Source organism: Pantherophis guttatus, chromosome 1 (assembly GCF_059756535.1).
Source record: "Pantherophis guttatus breed Tessera chromosome 1, ASM5975653v1, whole genome shotgun sequence".
Lineage (NCBI taxonomy): Eukaryota > Metazoa > Chordata > Lepidosauria > Squamata > Colubridae > Pantherophis > Pantherophis guttatus.
This window is the reverse complement of record NC_142063.1, coordinates 323,009,496-323,029,774: the sequence shown is the minus strand read 5'-3', so window position 1 is coordinate 323,029,774 and position 20,279 is coordinate 323,009,496. Positions and strand designations below refer to the sequence as shown.

General features: G+C 40.8%; 1 protein-coding gene across 7 annotated transcripts in view; it reads right to left on the bottom strand.

Moving 5' to 3' along the window:
- DNMT3A (DNA methyltransferase 3 alpha) overlaps positions 1–20,279 on the bottom strand; it is a 114,690-nt gene that overhangs the window by 86,171 nt on the left and 8,240 nt on the right. For 6 of the 7 annotated variants that reach the window (XM_034421166.3, XM_034421164.3, XM_087888780.1 and 3 more), the window contains exon 2: positions 12,611–12,848. In XM_034421166.3, coding sequence (XP_034277057.1) covers positions 12,611–12,679 — 69 coding nt within the window. In that variant the 5' untranslated portion in view covers positions 12,680–12,848. Of the gene's footprint in view, positions 1–12,610; positions 12,849–15,206; positions 15,473–20,279 lie in introns of those variants that run through there. The other variant, XM_087888779.1, reaches the window with a different exon arrangement.

The following is a 20,279-nucleotide window of genomic DNA, read 5'->3' as shown; positions in this document are numbered from 1 at the left end:
GACTTTTGGGCCTTTCGGTCCCACCAGAAGTTGGGAAATGGGCTGTTTCTGGCCTCTGGAGGGCCTCTGGGGGGGGGAGGTCATTTTCGCCCTCCCCAGGTTCCTAGAAAGCCTCTGGAGCCTGGGGAGGGTGAAAAACGGGCCTACCAGGCCCCACCGTGCCATCACATGCTAAAAGTGGGGGGGCACATGCGCAGGGGCGGCGTGCATTGAATTATGGGTGTGGGCACACATGTGGGCGACCTCTCCCCGCTCCCCCCACTTTTGGCACATGATGGCAAAAAGGTTAGCCATCACTGTGCTAGAACCTTTGAAGTAAGCGGTTTTATAAATCCTAAAACTAAATGAAAAAGTACCCCATTTTTTCTAATGATCAGAAAACTACACAACTGTTAAAAAAATTACAAATCTAAAGGATCAGAACAGGATGGGGAAAGGATATAATGAATAGGGGAAAAAATTGGAAATTGTGGTGTCTGCTGAGTTTGTTTTGTAATCTGCCCATTAAAAACATCCTTCTTGGCAATGACAGAAGAGTCGTGCTAAGAAAAATCTGCCTTCACTGCTTTAATGGATACTCTGTGATTTGAAAAAAGATAGAAGTAGCATGGGAAACACTCAGAATAACATTTTGATCATGTGCAGATACCCTGTAAAAAAAAATCAAATGAACAGAAGCCTGGCTATCCTATAATGGGGTAGTATTCAGGAGGAGAAAAAAACACTGCTTCCAGTAGCTTTTCTTCCTTAGTTGACTTTTTCATGAAATGAAAAAAAAAATCTTTGGTGTCAATACCAAAGTACCAACTTGCCTGCTACAAGCCCCAATTTAATTTTCTTTGGGTCTTCTGCAAAGCTTATAAATTCTACTTATAAATTCCCACCCCATTATTTTTTCTTTTATTTTTTTAGATCCTTTGAGTCAAGCTCAACTTCTGGGGACAGAAACAAGGCGATATAATCATACAGACAGCGTTTTCAGAAGTCCCTTCTTTTATTGCCTTCTTCCTAGGGCAGAGAGAGAAAATGACTGAGACCCAAGGGCATCCAACTAGCTTTTTGTGTCTCAGGTTTCCCTACTACTAATCCAGCACCTTAACTAAGCCACTAAACCCAACCTGACCCCCCTCCAAAGAACAGCATAAATCTGTCCCTTGCAGATACCAGTAGTTTTACTTACCAGCTTCCTCTTTGAAGCCACAACTACTGCAAATTTATTTTTATTTCTGTAAGCTGAGTTTTGCAGTTTCAGCAATGAAAGGTTGCAGGCTCTTGCTGCATTGCTACTTTTAAGATATGCTGAATTTGCTTTAATAGTTATCCTCACCTTCTTCAATAGAGTGTAGTTGTTCCCTAGAGATGTTTGATAGAAGCTTTCTTCACCCCCAGCCCAGAGGTTGGGGAAGGGCAATTTAACCTCATGTATTTACACTTCTATAGTTATATAATGAGGTTTTGTCATTTTGATTAGAAAAGAAAGTTGACAGAGAAGACAGAAAGATAAGATATGCATACTAATCAACCTTATTCTAGTATTATTTCTTGCAAGTAGAATCTTTTATTGGCCAAGTGTGATTAAACACACAAGAAATTTGTCTCTGTTGGCTCTCAGTGTACATGCAAAACAGCAAAGTAATAATAATCATAATAACAAAGGATAAAAATGATACCAATGTTTTAATTAAGTGCTTATACAATTCTTTATAAGCCACAATGTAAGAACCTCTCCCCCGGATACAAGGCAAGGGCAAAACACTATTTATTAACAATATTTTTGCAAAATTTGATTATAAAAAATAAGATTAATCAAGGAAAAACTGCTTTGGCTATAAAAACTGCTTTGGCTATAAAATGCTAATTGGTAATTAAAGTGAACAGGAAGCCATTGATTAAAGGAATAGAAATTGTATTAAGTCTCTGAGAAAGGAACAAGGTGGAATCTGTTAGTTAGCAGCACTGTAGCAATAAAAAGCTTCAAAAGGCCATTGCCAGTTGGCATGGAGAGACTGGGGCTGCAGCTGCGTTTTAAGGCAAGAACAGCAGAAATCAAGTCTATGAAAAGATGGAAAGGCAGAAGAGAAAAAACTCTGAAGTGCAACATTTTGACAAGCCACTCTACTGCATTTTCTGTACCCTACCTATAAAGCATGCAGTGCAGCGGTGGGTTCTACTTACCTTTACTACCGGTTCGCAACGGGATCGTGCACGCACGCTTGCTTTGCTCATGCGTGCACCTTGCTTCTGTGCATGCACAGATCGCCGATAACATCCATGGCGGTGGGCAGGGCCTCCCGCTGGTTTTACTACCAGTTTTTGCGAACTGGTCCGAACCGGGGGCAACCCACCACTGATGCAGTGGCTAACGCAACTTGCTTAATCAAACCTATTACAAACCTAGTAGTTGCACTCAGACAACATGCTAAGTTTGTTCAGAGTTAGAAAATCAACCCTTGTCCTGAAATACAGTAAAGATCAGCCAAGGAGGCAGAGCAATGCATATTGAAATACTTTTTGCCAGTCAAGATGGGGCAAATGCAAGGTAACACAGCCAGGAGAAAATGCCCCTGAATTCCAGTACTATGTGCCACAGCGTTTCAAATCTGCATGTTTAATTCCCTTCACTCCAAATGCAGCAAGGTTGGTTACAAAATTGTCAATACCTTATTATTTCCCCAACCCAGTTCACAGGGGCATTTTATATGTAATAAGGAATGGTGGCTAAGCATGTTGGATGATTCCCTTTCTTACTCCAAGGGATTGATCACTGTAACGCTGTTTGCACTCTCCTTTTCTCATCTGGAGGAAACCCCCATTAGCAAAAAAAAAAAAAAAAAAAGACCTCTCTATATACTTTGCCTTTAAAGATTGGCAGAAGTGAAAATAATCTGTGTGTTGGTTTGAAAAAGCATTGGAGCTATGAAGCTGTGGACATGCCCTGAGGTACTGTTCTTAGTAGATTAAAAGTCCGGGATTCTCAATAAAGCCCCTCCTTAAACAGAACACCACTTGCTCAATCATCCAAAGCTGGACAACCTCTCAAGGAGATCCCTCCAACCACAAATACACAACAGGGGTGGTCCATAAACAATGGATGGTAGGTTGGTGTGATTTCAAAACAAGAAGGACAAGCATCCATTCTCTTTTCTTTTCCACTATTGTGTGACATTTCCTTCCAGATGGATCTGTGACTCATCCATACCTAAATCATTAGCTCCACCTGTGATTCAGCTTTAATGAATGGCTCGATTATCTTCTCTAGGAGTCCTCCCTCCCTTTCTTCTTCCATCTTGCTGTCATTACCAAATAATCCTACAATACACCTAGGCCCCCTTGCTGCAACTATTAGAAAATAGCTTTGCTCAGAAGTGAACTTGTACAAGGCAGAACATCATGAAGTGGGGTTCTTGTCATTTAGCCCTTTAGAAACCCAAAGCTCCAATTTTATCCTTTACTATTTTTCTGTCGATAGGGAATGTGACCTATTTCTGTTTGCCTCTTAAAACTAAGAAAAACCACACCACTAGTGTTTAAGAAATGGTCAATTTCTCACACCATGATTGGGCGTGGGGGTGGATTCAGGGATCACAAAGTTCTGCATTCTTGCTTGAAGGATCTCCTCTTCCTATATCAAATTGCCCATTCAGAGCCAGCAGCAAAAAAGCTGCCCGCTTCAGCTGTGCAGATGGGAAAATGGTGCAGACTTATGCTGTTGTAAACCATGGCATAGTTGTTTAGCAATTCTCTATTAGTCTTTCACACCCAAACGTCTGATCTGTTCTGACAGGATTTTGCCTTGCCAAAGTAATGAATTCTCACTGCTGACTTCATTTTGTTCCCCCTGTGGAAATAAGTGCATAATTTACATTCTTTTAATTATTGCTTTTGCTAAATATTTTTGTATTTGTGTTAATTTTTCTATTATTTCACTCAGATGCCTCAAGCAACATGTAGCTGGAAAGTAGAATAAATGTTCCTTGAAGGAATAAATAAAATAATCTTGCAATTTTATGGTTGTAATCTTAATTACTAACCCCATTTTGGAATTTTCATGAATCAAGGAAAGCAGATAATTTCTATTCAACTTTTAGAAAGCATAAAGGAAATGCTCCCAATAATGCTTTAACACAAGTATTTGATGTATTCAGCAAGTCATACATGGAACTGACTTTGAAAGGCAGCCAAAAATTGTTTCAGAAAATGTCATGCAAATTATGACTATTGTCTGCAACATCTGCCTCCAGATTTGACTCAACTTCCTATATTTTTCCAACAACCATTCGAAGTGTGATATTTATCTAAACAAAGAAGGACATCTCAAGGTCCACCTGCTATCTTTTCAACATCGTGCAGGATAGCCATTCTTCAGGCCTCCCCACTGAGTGAGTTTGGGCTGGTGCTAATTGAGAATCAAGTCCTTCTTCCAGTGGCAATCCAGCTTTGCAAATGCCTCGAAAGTATTTTATTTTGTAATTTGAAACAATTGGACTTGTGCAAGCCCACCCGAAAATAATTTATTTGATAAGGGGACAAAAAGTTTAGATCCTCATAGCTATAGATTTGAAAGATATTTTTTAGATTCATTTTAATGAGGGTTCTCCCAGGATATGATAGTGAAATTACTTTGTTTGCTTTGCTAATACCCGTGCTTCCCCAAAAATAAGACCCTGTCTTATATTTTTTTGAACCCTGAAATAAGCACTTGGCCTTATTGCCGTGAGCTCAAAAGCCCGATTGGGCTTATTATCAGGGGATCAGTGGTGGGTTGCCCCCAGTTCGGACCGGTTCTATAGAACTGGTAGTAAAACTGGAGGGAGGCTCCGCCCACCGACCCCAATGTCATCAGAACGCTTCTGCACATGTGCAGAAGAGCGCACGCACGAGCAAAGCAAGCGTGTGCACGCGGCCCCATTGTGAGCTGATAGTAAAGGTGAGTAGAACCCACCCCTGCAGGGGATGTCTTATTTTGGGGAAAACAGGGTAATCTTTATTGGAAATTAGTTGGGAGGAGTTCAATCCTGCTAGTTGTCTTGAAACTCTCAGCTTTCCAATACCATCAATCATGGGATCAACCATGGGATTCCCCTGAGCCATCTAATGAGAATTGGATTTCTAGAGCTATTGTTCTGCAGTGGTTACAGTCCTTTCAGTTGGGATGTACATAGAAGGAAGGTACTATTCGGCACCTATATCACTAGGGAAGGACATTATTATGCGGATGGCACCCAGCTATATTGCTTCCTATTTTTTAACTCCAAAGAAGCAATTGATAGCCTTGAATGCTTCCTAGTATAAATAATGCATCAGATGGAGAAAATGTGAAATTAAATCTAGATAAGCCACCCAGAGTCATTTTGGATATCAAGATGGGCAACATATACATTTAATAAATAAATAAGACAAAGTTGTTGCTGATAAGAGAAAAAAATGGACTTTAGGATTGAGATGAAGCCTATTCTAGCCAGAATTTGAAGTACTCCCTGATCCCCAACTGGCACTGTATTTGTAGGTGATGGCTTTAATAATGTACATAATTACATCTAGTATACCAATTATCACCCTTCTTAAGCAACAGTTAGCCATGTCTTGGGTATAATATGACTATCACTATGTGCTTTACATGTGTCTACTCTTCAAAAATGTCCAGAAATTGCAAAATGCAAACTGTAATAAAAGATCTACATTAACTTTCAATTAACTATAAGAGAGCACCAGGGACCCCTCATTTCAATCCTGAGCTACAAATATTCTTTTATTAGTATTTTATCACTTATACCCTACTCACATCTGAAATCTACTTGATCACTCTAACTACTTCCTCATGACAGCTAAGCTATAAACACAAGTGTCTACAAATCTGAGTCCCGCAACTTCTCCCCCCAAATCCTGGTTCTCACTGTTTAACACTGTTTAAGAGGATCCTCACAAGTCAACAAAGCATAAGTAAGTTCTTAGTAAGCAAACTTCCATTAAGAAGCAAAAGTGCAAAGTTCACAAAATGATTAAAAATAGCAGATTTTGCATCTGTATAATACAAGTTGATTTAGTGAAAATGGAGATAGTTTAAGATCTCACTTGAGAAAAAAATTTAGTTACTACAGTGAATAACATGTAAATCAGATAGAATCTGCAGCAACAATAACATCAAGCAGAAATTGCTTGATGCTTAACATTGCTTCAATTAGTGCAGAATTTGGAAATTAATATTCCAAATTTGTTTTATTTAGTTCTGTACTTAGAACATTTATAAATCTTATCTTCTTCCCAGTAGGCTGCTAGAAAAATAGGCAATGTACATATCATTAAAATTTCGTACAATACTAAGAAATGGAGGAGCAAATATTACAGTATAGTATTTAAGTACATTATCACGAGGTTTATTATCTTTATAGCCAATATAATCTCCTTCAGTAGGGAAATCCTCAAATAAAATGCCACTACCGGAAAACTTTGACTTGAATACACACCAATTTATTCCTTCCAAATACCAGAACATAAAACACACCTTCATATAAGAGGTAATAATTTATGAACACATTCAAATGAAAAATGGTCCAGTTATTTTACAGTCAAACCATTTTATTTTATTATTTTATTTCCCATTTTGTTTCAAGGCGACTTTTTAGGGATCACTTTTTAGAGATCAGTAGGCCAAAGAGGGATGCAGTGGCTCAGGGGCTAAGACGCTGAGCTTGTCAATCGAAAGGTTTGCAGTTCAATGGTTCGAATCCCTAGTGCCGCGTAACGGGGTGAGCTCCCGTTACTTGTCCCAGCTTCTGCCAACCTAGCAGTTTGAAAGCATGTAAAAAATGCAAGTAAAAAAATAGGGATCCCCTTTGGTGGGAAGGTAACAGCGTTCTGTGCGCCTTTGGCATTTAGTCATGCCGGCCACATGACCACGGAGACGTCTTCGGACAGCGCTGGCTCTTCGGCTTTGAAACGGAGATGAGCACCGCCCCCTAGAGTCAGGAACAACTAGCATATATGTGCAAGGGAAATCTTTACCTTTACCTTTAGGCCAAACTCAGAATTATAAATCGTGCCCAGAAGCAAACATTTATTCCAGTACATCAACCCTGCATAATATACGGACTATAGGCTGCATGTGGCCCACCAAACAAACTTGTATTGGCATTTTAAAAAAATGCAATAAATCCACTGCTCCCTCCCCAAATGGTGCTGCCACCCTAAAGAACAGGTTGCTGACTTTACTGATTGCTGCCTCAGAAGACACCTCCACACCTCACTGACATGATCAGTTCACCACTGCGCTGCTCACCTAGTCAACAACTGATCAGCACACCAGCTATTCCTTTGCAGCCTGCAATTATTTTCAATGCATTAATGTGGCCTTTTCCCCTTGACAAGTTGTGCAGGCCTGCAGTACATTATATAAACCCCCCACCCCCCAGGACACCCCAACAAGATACCTAGATTTTAACTAGCTCTTGTTTCTCAGTACTATTCACTGGCAGCTTGATATAGAGTGTATCTAAAATATAATACTGGCCAAATTTTCTTTTTTATTATTATTATTTGTACATTTTTCTTTAACATATGTAAGTATTTAATAAACAGCATATTGTCTGGGTCATTTTACATATACATAAAAGTAATGATGGTAATATTCTTTGCTTGTATATAATAGTATTCTTCCAATTTCTAATTTCCATTTGTAAAACAAATCCCAAGTTAAAATCCCAAAATTTTCTATACCCAAAAGCATAGCTGGCACACCAAATGGAACTTCAGCTGGGACACAAGTATTTTTCATCACTCTTGCTGCTTTCCTTTCCTTTCAAAAGAACCGAGATATTAAAAAACACGCCCAAATAGACCACATGATATTTTAAAACAAGTTGAAATTATTTGAGGATGATTAGAGGGACTATGTTTCCCCAATGATATCTGCTTCTCGTATCAGGTCTAGCAGAAGAGACTTATTGTAGGTTCTGTCTACTGGAGAATGTCATCTGGTGGGAGTCAGGTGGAGGGTCTTTTTTGCTACTGAAGCTGCTCTACAGAACATCATTCCCCCCAAGGTAAGGCTAGTCCTGACCTTGGCCGCCTTCCAGAAGGTCATGAGGATTTTGCTTTGCTATCTGACCTGAGGATAAAAGAATAGAATAGAATAGAATTCTTTATTGGCCAAGTGTGATTGGACACACAAGGAATTTGCCTTGGTGCATACGCTCTCGGAGTACATAAAAGAAAAGATACATTCATCAAGAATCATAAGGTACAACACTTAATGATAGTTATAGGGATCAATATAAATCTTAAGGATACAAGCAACAAGGTTACAGTTATACAGTCATAAGTGGGAGGAGATGGGTGATAGGAACGATGAGAAGATTAATAGTAATGCAGACTTAGTAACTAGTTTGACAGTGTTGAGGGAATTATTTGTTTAGCAGAATGATGGAGTTCAGGAAAAAAACTGTTCTTGTGTCTAGTTGTTCTGGTGTGCAGTGCTCTATAGCGTCCTTTTAAGGGTAGGAGTTGAAACAGTTTATGTCCAGGATGCGAGGAGTCTGTAAATATTTTCACATTTTTGACTCGTGCAGTATACAGGTCCTCAATGGAAGGCAGTAATTGTTTTTTCTGCAGTTCTAATTATCCTCTGAAGTCTGTGTCTGTGTTGTTGGGTTGCAGAACCAAACCAGACAGTTATAGAACTTCCTCTGTAGAACTGTATCAGCAGCTCCTTGGGCAGTTTGAGCTTTCTGAGTTGGCGCAGAAAGAACATTCTTTGTTATGCTTTTTTGATGACGTTTTTGATGTTGGGTGTCCATTTTAGGTCGTGAGATATGGTAGAACCTAGAAATTTGAAGGTCTCTACTCCTGATATTGTGTTGTCTAGTATTGTAAAAGATGGTAGTATGGGAGGGTTTCTCCTAAAGTCCACCACCATTTCAACGGTTTTGAGTGTGTTCAATTCCAGATTGTTCTGGTCACACCATGAGGCTAGTTGTTCAACCTCCCATCTGTATGCGGATTCATCATAGTCTTGAATGAGACCGATCATTGTTGTGTCATCTGCGAACTTCAGTAGTTTAACAGATGGATCGTTTGAGATGCAGTCATTGGTATATAGAGAGAAGAGAAGTGGAGAGAGCACACAGCTTTGTGGGGCCCCTGTGTTAATTGTACAGGTATCTGATGTGATTCTGCTTAGCTTTACCTGCTGCTTCCTGTCTGTTAGGAAGCTTATGATCCATTTACAAGTGTGTTCAAATACCTCTAGCTGGTGGTGAGTGGTGTAGAACCCATTAAATGATTGTACTGTTCATGAATTACTGTATTGCATGGGTTTAATTATTTTAATGTTTTGTATTGTTCGCATTCTGTATTTTCTGGTATTGTGTATGTTTTAACTGTAAGTCATCTGCAGTCACAAATATGAGATGGGCAGTTAAATTGAATGAATGAATAAACAAACAAACAAATAAATAAATGAATAAATGCTATCTGATTAAGGACATTTAATCATTCATCATTTTCACAATCTCCATGACATCAGTTGAAAAAGACCAAGGCCAAATGCAACATGTGAGACATATCCTAACATTCCAGATAATCTTTCCCATAACACTGCATATAGATGTTAAGGAACATTTATGAGACAAAACAGTTCTTTGTAAAATCTCACACCCCAGAGGCTAAATAACATTCCACAAGTATTGCATCCTTGGACTGCTCAAGGAAAGAAAAAAGTAAGGTCATCTTAAAGCTGACTGTTGATTTATTTATTTTTTTAATTTCCAATTTATATACCGCCCTTCTCCCTGAAGACTCAGGGTGGTATACAGCCAGAATTAAGAACATGATGACTTACACCAATACACATCCATCTACTGTTGCCTCCTAGGTTACTTTTTGAACTTCTCAATCTAGTCTGCAACCCTCAATTTACTCCTTATCCAAGTATTAAAAGTGTTCAGTTTTCTAGTTCTGCCAAGATCACATTTTAGTTGCCACCTGCTACTACAGTATCCCAAACCACAAGTACGTTCAGCAAAGCCAACTGGAATACAATCTCCCTATTACATTCCAACATAGGGCCGCTATTATAGCATCAAGGCAGTTTCCATTCTTCAACTGGGCCTGAATCCAAATAAAAACTTATGCAGATTCCATAATTCTTTAAAGAATTATGCTAATTATAAGCCTATTTATATCTTGGATGAATGTAAGTTGTCTGGATCAACTTTTAATAATTACAAAAATACAAACACTGGAAAGAGAGGTACGTTCCATTCCAACCTGTCTTTTGTCAGCAGCCACAGAGATGTTGTCTACATAGAGCAAGGGTCTCCAAACTTGGCAACTTTAAGACTTGTGCACTTCAACTCCCAGAATTCCTCAGCCAGTAAAGCTGGCTGAGAAATTCTGGGAGTTGAGGTCCACAAGTCCTAAAGTTGCCAAGTTTGGAGACCCCTGACATAGAGGGCTGAGGACCTTCAGAGGTAGAACCTCTGACTTTGGAACACTTTTCCTCATGAAACTTGGCTGGCCTGGATATTAGGCTCATTCATCCTTTATTTGATTGTTTATTTGTTTATCCAGGAAACCAAAGCAACATAATTGTACCTCCTCCTCTCAGAGGTAGACAACTGGCCAAAGTCATCTAGTAGTTTCCAAGGCTGACAGTAGACTTATATCTATTTCTCCCAGGTACTAGTCCAGTATCTCACCCTTTGTATCACATCAGCTGGCAGCAACTTCAGTGAGATAAATCCTATTTGTCAAGATTTCTGCCAATTTATATTGATGGTGTTTAATACACTGGGATGAACAATAATGTATAAAAGCAAATATATAAAAAGTTAGGTTGATGACACCCTTCCACTAAATCCTTCTTTTGGCAGCCTCTGTTTCTTTCCTGGAGCTGTCTGAATCATAGCTTCAGCAGCCGTAATTACATGCAGTTTCCTAGGCAAACTTAGTGGGATAAAGTGATGGCAACCCTGTAAACCACAGGGCATACAGTGTAAGAGGCGGTGACTCACAGCACCACTGAATGCTACTAGTTCAAGGCCCTACAGGTTTATGGGCTGGAGTTTAATCTAAAGGACCCTGAACTGTGCCATATTCAGTACTTGGCTGGGAATCCATTTCCATCGTATCTCCTTATCTAGGCTATGTCCAGATGCTGTACTAACAGCTTGTTTCCTCAGCATCACTTCTGGACAGCAGCAATTTAAAACAACTTCCTTTAGCTTAAATACACTGCACTCTGGGTCAGAACTCCACAATCTGAAGTTCTTACAGTGATTCCCTGCAATAGGTGCTTTTATTTCTTTGATTTCCATCTTAGACCTCCCATCTCCATGTGTATTTGAGGTTAATTGCTCTACCTGCAACAGTGCTTCTCCCATCATGCTCCCTGTTAGCAAATCCTTTCAGCTATAATGCAACCTGATACAAACACAATTCTCACAACCACTTCACCACGTCTCCAGTCCCACAAGCAGTAACTGAGATTGTTTTATGTTCCTCAAGGGACAAACATCTAATTGATTCTCACAATCTACATCCACTGCTTTCAATTTATTGGTGTCATCAGAGATCAAAGCAGGACATCTAGGTCAATACATACTGCAGGCCTTACCCAAGTTTTTCTTCATGTTTATACTGCATGTTGGATTCCATAATTGGCTCTACTTTGCCCCTATGTCAGCAATCACAGAATTGAAACAAACTGCTTACTTCAAACACCCATTTCACCCAACACATGCTACTTTGCTGTGTGATGCGCTCATTTCCTTGCAAAGAAAGCACACATCAATGCCAACTCCTATATTAGGATAAGCCTAATTATCCTCTTTTACTCTTTCACTAGCCTATAGTTTTCAACTCAGTCTGACTGAAACAGGCTTATCTTCATAAATCTAATCTTTGCAAACCCATACTCTGATGATTGAGATCTTCCTTCACTTTTCTGGCCTGCATGATTGACAATGGAACTTGTATGGATCATCCTGAAAGATAAACAGGCAGGTCTTCTCACTCACCATGCTTGCCCTAAGCATGTTTAGAGGATGTTTGTTTCATCACACTTTTCCTTGTCTCTGAAGCATCAAACATGGATATAAAAAAGTCCAAGTGCATCATCAAAAGTGTGAATTCTCTTCTTCCTCCCATTCTGCACCATCTGCTCTATAATTCTCATCTATTTAATTAATTACAGCAGAAAGTTCCATCCCTAATATTTGGATTAAACAGGTGCCAAACGTTCAGTTTAGTCAGAGCAATATGCAGATGGTGCAGGTGCTACCTGTGCTATACAGTTTTGCACAGACAAGTAAATAAATTCTGAAACAATTCCCAATCACAAATTGGGCTCACTTACATGCTTAATTAAATCCAATTTATGTATTTATGGAACATTCTAAGCACAAACAAATGAAGCATATTAATGTGATAACATAACCTGCTAAGACAATTGTGGGATTCCCACACTATGCTGAGCCACAGAATACTTTATCCTGCTTAGCATGTTGTGTGAACCATGAACCATGAACCATTAACCTGAAGGAGACATATGGGCCACCTAGCCATAGGAGAGAGGACCAGCAGTGACCCCAGCCTTCATCTGAAATTTCCTTACCTTGTGAGCATCGACTGTCTCCCGGTCCGCAGAAGGACTGCTGGTGTCAACTGGCCCATTAGATGGCATTGTGGGGAAACTGGGGCAGAGGCAGCTGCTACAAATTTTTGCTTCTGGGGTTTAATTTACAGAAGATTTCAAACTTTACCCCAAGCTGAAGAGGGATAATGGAAAAGCAGCCAAGGCAATAATCCAATGCCCCCCTCTGTTGATGGTTCTGCTCTGGTTTTCCTGCCACCTGCAACAGGAAAAGAGAAAGACGAAGGTGAGGCCCAGGCACACAATGCATGCACGGAAAGTCACTTTTGAGGGCCTCTCCCCACTTGCAGGCAATCATTAACAAGCCACAGCCTTGACTCAGCCAAGCTGGGCCCCCAGTTCTTCAGCCCATACAGTCTCAGCTCAGCAACAGAAGATACACCCTCCTCTTTCAACTTCCCCCAGTCCAGAAACCTTCCCCCTCCTCTGTAATCCCAACCATACTTCCCTTTCAGTGCACAGCAGCACCTGTTGCTACAGGGGATGTTACAAATCCAGAACAAGCCTTCTTGTTGCAGCCTCCTCTGGTGAGAACTCTTACAACCTCTTTTGAGGAACGAAGCTAGCACCAACATGGTGTGGAAGAAAGGGAAGAGGATAAAACGGGGTGGAACTGCCCTCCAACAGAACTTTCATTTGTGTGCTAGGTGTAAGCAGTGGAGCTTTCTGCACTCTCTCCAGATCTCCGGCAAACAAACACAAAAAGAGTCAGTGCACAAGATAAGCTAGCTTACCACAGCACACATAAGAGGCCCCCAGTTTATGTCTTGTGGTAACTTTGCTTTTTGCCAAACAAACTAGGCAATAGTCTAGCACCAAAGAGGCAACATTCTTGGCACAAGGCCCCAAGATCCCATCACACTGGGCACCCTCTGCTGCAAGTGGTCCATTTTATTGCAATCTGCCTGAGTTTAGATGCCTCCTGCCTCCTAAGAATGTTCCCTTGCTTTGATTGTCTCTGTGTAAATGGAGATTCTGCTCTAAAATCTTTGCTGTATCTAAAACTCATCCTCCCAGGCAACATGAATCTACAACCCTTTCTCCAACACTTCTGCAGCAAATTATACCAACACTTAGTAATACAGAGATTACTATGTTCATACACAGTGCTGGATGAAAATGAAATATGTCGTGTATTCCAACCTGCACTCATTTTTACTCAATACACTTAGATGCTATAAACTATCAAGGAAATTTCTCCTCTCTGAAATGCCATTGTGTGCAAACAGAATTGTAAGACTCAACATTTAATCAAAGGAAATGTTGAAGCCGCACAGGCGGTCCTTGACCTCTGCAATATTTACCTTTGCCTTCCCAGACTGCTCTTTAGCACATTTTCACCATTTGTCTACCTGACAGTACTATTTATGGGATATATGAACATGGGCATCTGTGGTCCATGCTTAGCAGTCAGTTGCCTCCCAGCCAAAGCTGATGATGGGCAGGAAGGAAAGGAGGACACCTTATTACAAGAAAGAGAACAACACTAGCCAAGGTTTTCCCAGCCAAAGGAATTGTCTCTTCCTTCTAGGAATCTATTTTAGTGGCATCTGAAACATGCTTTCTCTAAAACACACACACACCAATATGCCCAACTATGTGCACACACACTTGGTGTTTTCTTAGGGTCCACTGCATGTTTTATCTCTTCCCCCACGTGCCTATTCCATGCAAAAGACCAGCATGGTTCCCTCCAAACAATTTCTTGTTATTATCAATTTTTTATTAATTTTTATCAAAAAATAAGATCAAAGTAAACTAAAAAGTAATGGAAAACTAGGGGAAGGAAAAAGGGAAAAAGTGAAAATGTGGGGTGGGAAGGGGCAAGGGAAAAAAAGATGTTGACTTCCAACTCTCTTTGGCACAGTAGAAGTTACTAACATTACAATCTCAACTTTTTATTTTTATGCATTAGTAGATACTAGCCACTTCTATAACAACAAATCTATCTAATCAACAAAAACAAAGTCAAAATTTCATTTTTTTTCCCTACAAAATTCTACAGTTTCTACAAATACAGTCTTATATGCCCTCTATCCACCAAGCCATAGAAGGAGACAGGCCACCAAAGCTGCATTACTGCTGCAGTAGGAAACACAGCAGCAGTCAAAGTCCCTCTATGCTACAGGAAAGGTCCAAAGAGAATAATCATTTACCCATCTGCTCTTTTGAAAGTGCAACACCTTTTTACAAAACAGGCATAAATAAAGAAGCAGCCCCTATCTGTTCTGGAGGAGTTACTGTACCATATCCCTTTCCTCAGCCCAATTGCCATCATAGTGAAAGTGCCCAGATTCCCCCCTGGAAAAAGCAGCAGAGCTGTGTACTGATTTCCACCCAACAAGAGGTGCTAAAAATAATCAGGCACAGATCAATCCCGTAAAGAAAGGGAAGGCTGGACAGAAGAGGTCAGATCCACCCAGAAACTCTTCCCAGAGAACCCTTCTGTGGGCCCTACTGCCAACCACCCATTAGCAAGAAAGGAGATGCTTGCTGTCCCCTCCTATAGCTGCCCTTCAAGTAGCATTGGAGCTGATAGCAAGCCTCAAAATCTTACCACACTTGTTTCCCTTCTGGACTGCTCTGCTCCTTGCTGTCTGCAGTGCGGTATTCTTCCAGAATCTACCAACAGTTCTGTCATAAGCCCCCTCTTGCCTAGCCATGGTCTTCTTCCCACTCCTGCTCACTCACCAGAACCCACTCACCAGAGCCCGCATAAGAGGAGGGGCTGTTGCCCAGACAGCTCAGCTTAGTGAGCTGGAGTAGGGAAGGGCTCCTTCACTGCACGACTTGCTCCCACACAGAAGACACCTTACCAATCACTTCAAAGCAGGCTCTAAGGACATGGAAGGGACATGCAGGAGGAGCATGCCCAGCTGTTCTAGCTGCAGAGGCTGCACAAGGCTAGTTATTTTTATCAGCCACATGGAAAGCAGAAAGTGCTTGACAGGCCCTTGCACCTGCTAGCTCTCCCCCAATTGCTCTCTCCCGTAGCCAACTAATGTAGAGAGACTCAAAAGCAAGGCAACTGATAATTCAGGTTCCACTGGGAAAGCCTGCTAAGAACTTTGCCCATTGAATGCAGAACAAGTGACATTTTTAGTACTTAACAGAGTTTGTTTTATACACAGAAATGCCTTCTCATAGGTAAGCCAGCATACTCAATGGGGTACTGTGGTGAGACAGTGCAGAAGAATGCAGCTTTGGGATACGTTTAGTGCCTGAGTGACTGTGATTGCAGATTGAAATCATGTACCTGCTCCTTCCATTCAATGAATTAATAATAGCGTTTTCATATTCTACTATTGTTTGCGACTGAATAGCACCACAGAAGTCAGAAAGTAAGGAAAATGTTCAAGCAGAGGCACGTTTTCTTCTTCTGTGATGATCATGCTACTATGTACTGATGTTTCAATGGAAACGTTTCTATGCAAGGCTACTTGCTTTTATAATTTAAAGGGACCAGTTTTATTTCAGCTGGTTAAAAATCCGTTTTGTAGATGCAATTTATTTTATAAATTGAATAAGGCTTCCCACTGGAAAGTATGCAATAAATTGAAGCCATTCTTATTATACTTCTAATAAGTGAAATATATATTACAGCTGTTTGGTGAGAGTTACAGTGTTATTGTTATTGTGCATCTACAGGTATGGGCATGCTTACATGCACAGCACAATATCAAAATGAGCATCTGCACTTGGTAGATTACTTAGTCTAAAACAGCAAAGCAAAATGGATGCTAGGGTGGCAAACCCTCCCCCCCCCCGATCCAGCACCCTTACTGGAAACATGAAACACTAGGGTTTTGAGGGCACTGTAGGAGGCATTGTAGGAGAGACAATAGTGGCAAAAAATAAAAACGCATCTGGTAGCAGCTTTTCTGGCTAATAAATGTTATTAAAATGCATTAGATCATCAGATGCATAGAGTTGCTGTTCACAAACATTTATGATTCTTAAGAAAAGCTCTAAGTTGGAAAAAGTGCTACCAGACTCCTTCTTGGTTCTTGAGGTAATGCTTGAAAATAAAACAGACACAAGACCCTCTTCTTAAGTCACCCAATGGCTCTGCAAAGGAGCAAAAAATAGTGGCACCAGCAATCCATAGCAAGAAACAAATTAAAAACCTTGTCTGATGCAACTTTGGCATTGAAGCAAACATGATTTCAATCCTGCTGAGCTGACAAGTAAGACAGGTTCAAACAGGGGCCAACTCTTATCACTTCCCTTCAGCACTGAAAATTTGGAAGTAACTAACCCTGACCTAAAGATTCCTTTTAGCTATGGTGTCACACTTCGTCTTTTCTGAACTCCATTCTCTTTAAAGCCATCACACCAAGTGCGTAACACGTTTTATGGCAGTGTAGAATATATTGTTAATTATATAAAGGGTGAAGAAATACTCCTTATTTTGACCCATCATAAATCTATTGCCACTTCATCAAGACTTGAAAAAGAAGCACTCAACCTAAGGGACCTTTCCCAAATTATCTAGTGCAGCCACATATCTTCAACCAGTCTTGATTTTATGGTCTCCTGATGTGTATCCGGTAACAAATAGCTTTTCAAGCCACAAATGGACCCAGAATATGTGCAGCTGTGCTAATCCATCTCCATAAGCAGGAAAGTACGAAAGGGTACTCTGGCAGTTCTGAGCACGAGGAACATCAAAATAGGCCCTTTTTATCCATTTCTGATGGGGATAAAATACAAATGATCAAGTTGTGGTTGGCATTTAATTCCCTCAACCTTCTCTATTGGCCATAGTTTAACAAACAGGGCGGGTTTAAAAATATTTGTGGGACATAAATGTTATTGTTCAGCTTTCATCAATATAATCTGTAAGCACCCTATGAAAGCATTTGGTTAAACATTTTGAAAACTTGGAACTTGTTCCGAATGCTATTCTTACTTTTGTTCTTTTTACCATTTGAGCTACTGTAGTTTTAAAATATTATTATTTTGGTCTGTTGATTTCCCTTTCAAGGAAACAGTCAGGATATGAAAATTTTATCCTAATAGTTGGGGAGATATGCAGACACATATAGAAGAAATGAAATCACATTTCAAAAACTAAGACATGTCAGAAAACCTCCGGTGGGCAAAGGGTAGGACTGGAAGTGGCAAACAAGCCATTTCTGGCCTCCGGAGGGCCTCAGGGGTGGGGTGGGAGGCCGTTTTTGCCCTGTCCAGACTCCTAGAGAGGCTCTGGAGGCTGGGGACAGCAAAAAACGGGCCTTCCCACCACCTCCCTACTTCTGGTGGGTCCAGAAGGCCCAAAAATCAGCTGGGCAGCACGTGCATGTGCACCAGAGCTGAGCTTGCGTGCCCACTGATATGGCTACGCGTGCCACCTTTGTTTCCTTCACCATCTCTCCCACCTTTCAAATTATAGAATAACCAAGGGGATTTAAATCACCTTATTACCAAATGTTACATATGCTACATCCACCACATTTTACTGCAGGGTCCATGTCAAAATGCACACTATCCCGTATATGCCAAATCCGAATCACATGTGCTGCACAGGTTGTTAGGCTTTCAAAAGTCACGTGGGGTAGATTTATCCAGGGCTAACTCAATGGTACTGCCCACACTGGCAAAGAACCATTTCCACACAGGCCATTTGGGGAGAAGAGCTTTTTGTTTTATTTTTTGAATTTAGAAACCGCCCATCTCCCTCACAGTGGGATGACTCCACAGGTTGCATAAGTACATTGGTCTGTAAAGGATGTTTATGCACTCCTTAATTAGGCCCAACAGGATTTGAGCATGCTGCCTCCCCTGGGAACCTGAGCTGAATGTTATTTTTTAAAAAAGAGAGAAAAAATACATGAGAGTAGCAGCAGCAGCATGAAGCCAGATCCTTGAGCAAAGTGGTATGAGCTACCAAAAACAATGCCATGTTAGGCACCCATGAGTTTTCTCAAATAGATTTTTAACTTACCTTGTAAAGCAACAGCAAAGGCAGTGAGAGATAATTTTTTTAATGCTGCAAATAGAAGCTGCAGTTGTACTTGGCAACTTGATTCACCAAATTGCCTCTGCACCACACGAGAGCACAGAAATGTGTTGAATTTCCTCAATAAAGTAACACCAAAGAAAGAGAGGGGGGTGAGGAGGAAAATCAGTTTGCTGAAGCCCACAACCCCCGGCAAGAGTCTGAACCATAAGGAAAAAGCCATATAATTCCCTTCTTGTTCAGGGTTTCAAAGGGAGGGAAAGGGGTTTTTTCCCCCATCCTCCAGAAACTGTTTCTTATCACACATTATATAAAAAAGAACTTCTATCCTTGAAGATGACAGGATGCAGAAAATGTGAACCAGAGAGCACTATACAAGCTGCAGCAAAACTTTACAGGAGAGCAGGGAAGTAAAAAGGTCTCATGAATGAAAGCGAATATATGTGTCCCAGGATAATGTTGCAGGATGGGCCAGAATGGTTAGAGAGAAGTTCCCTGAGGATGGGCTCCAGCGTGAGTCCCAAAGCTTGGAAGACTAAACCCCTGGTTTAGTCACCCAGATGGGATCTTGCTAAAAAGGTTTCCTTTCCCTTCTCCATCCAATTCCACCTCCCGCCAATTGCTGTTCCTGTTGGAAAGTATAGCTACATGATGACACTGTGGTCCTTTTTATATGCAAAGGAAGTGAGTGGGCATCTCCATATTTCTGCAATTAGAGTGATCAAGATGCTCTTGAAAAGGACTTCATTTTGAGAACCCAGAATCAACTGCCAATTGTTTTCAAATTCAAACGTGCATTTATTTTCAGATGTAAAGCTCTGTAGGATAAGTATGTCTCTCAGAGGAAGCCAGGAACCATGGCTCCTTCAGCTCCACTCAGAAGCAAAACACCATGAGGACAAAACCATGGGGAGCAAGGGCCCTGTGGACCATTGCAAGAAACAGACATGGCCGCTTTATGGAAGGCAAGATATAGACTTCACATGGTAAAGTAACCAATTTGTGGAACTTCTTCTCATAAAATGTGAAGGTTGCTAATGGTAAGCATAGGCAAGTGCTAGACAAAAGTAAAGTAGGAGCAGAACCAAATTACTTCACATAATTCATCCATAAGATGTAGTCCATGTACAGTTTTTATCTGTACAGTTGAGCCATTGAAAAGCCCATCCCAGTTCATCCTCTTTTCATCCCAGCATAAGCTGAGGATCACAAAATCATCCAGAGGAAGAGCAGCGATAACTCTGAGGATTGAGAACAAGAGTAGATTGACTTGTCCTGCAAGAGAGTGACTCACAACCCAACAAAAGAAAGCCCACTCAAATGTCTGCCTTGCCAGTGAAGAGTAGGAAAACTGTCTGCTGATAGACAAAAGGCAGCCATTCATCCTGACGCAGAGAACAGGTAAAACAAAGCGGAAGTGACTCTTCTACAGCATATCATGTGCTGTGAAAAGCCGCTGCCTGTATTTTAAAAGATGACCCATTATTGCAGCTCAGTCTTTCTTTCCCCTCCTGCTTTCATGAGTCAGAGATGAATATCTCTCTCTGAGAAGCAGAATATTCAGAGCTCCCATACGACAGGGCTGAAGAGCCAGCCGCAGCAATTCAGAGGAAGCACCAGAGCCACATACCCTCTTCTGCAGGCAGTGCACTCTGCTAATAAGGATTA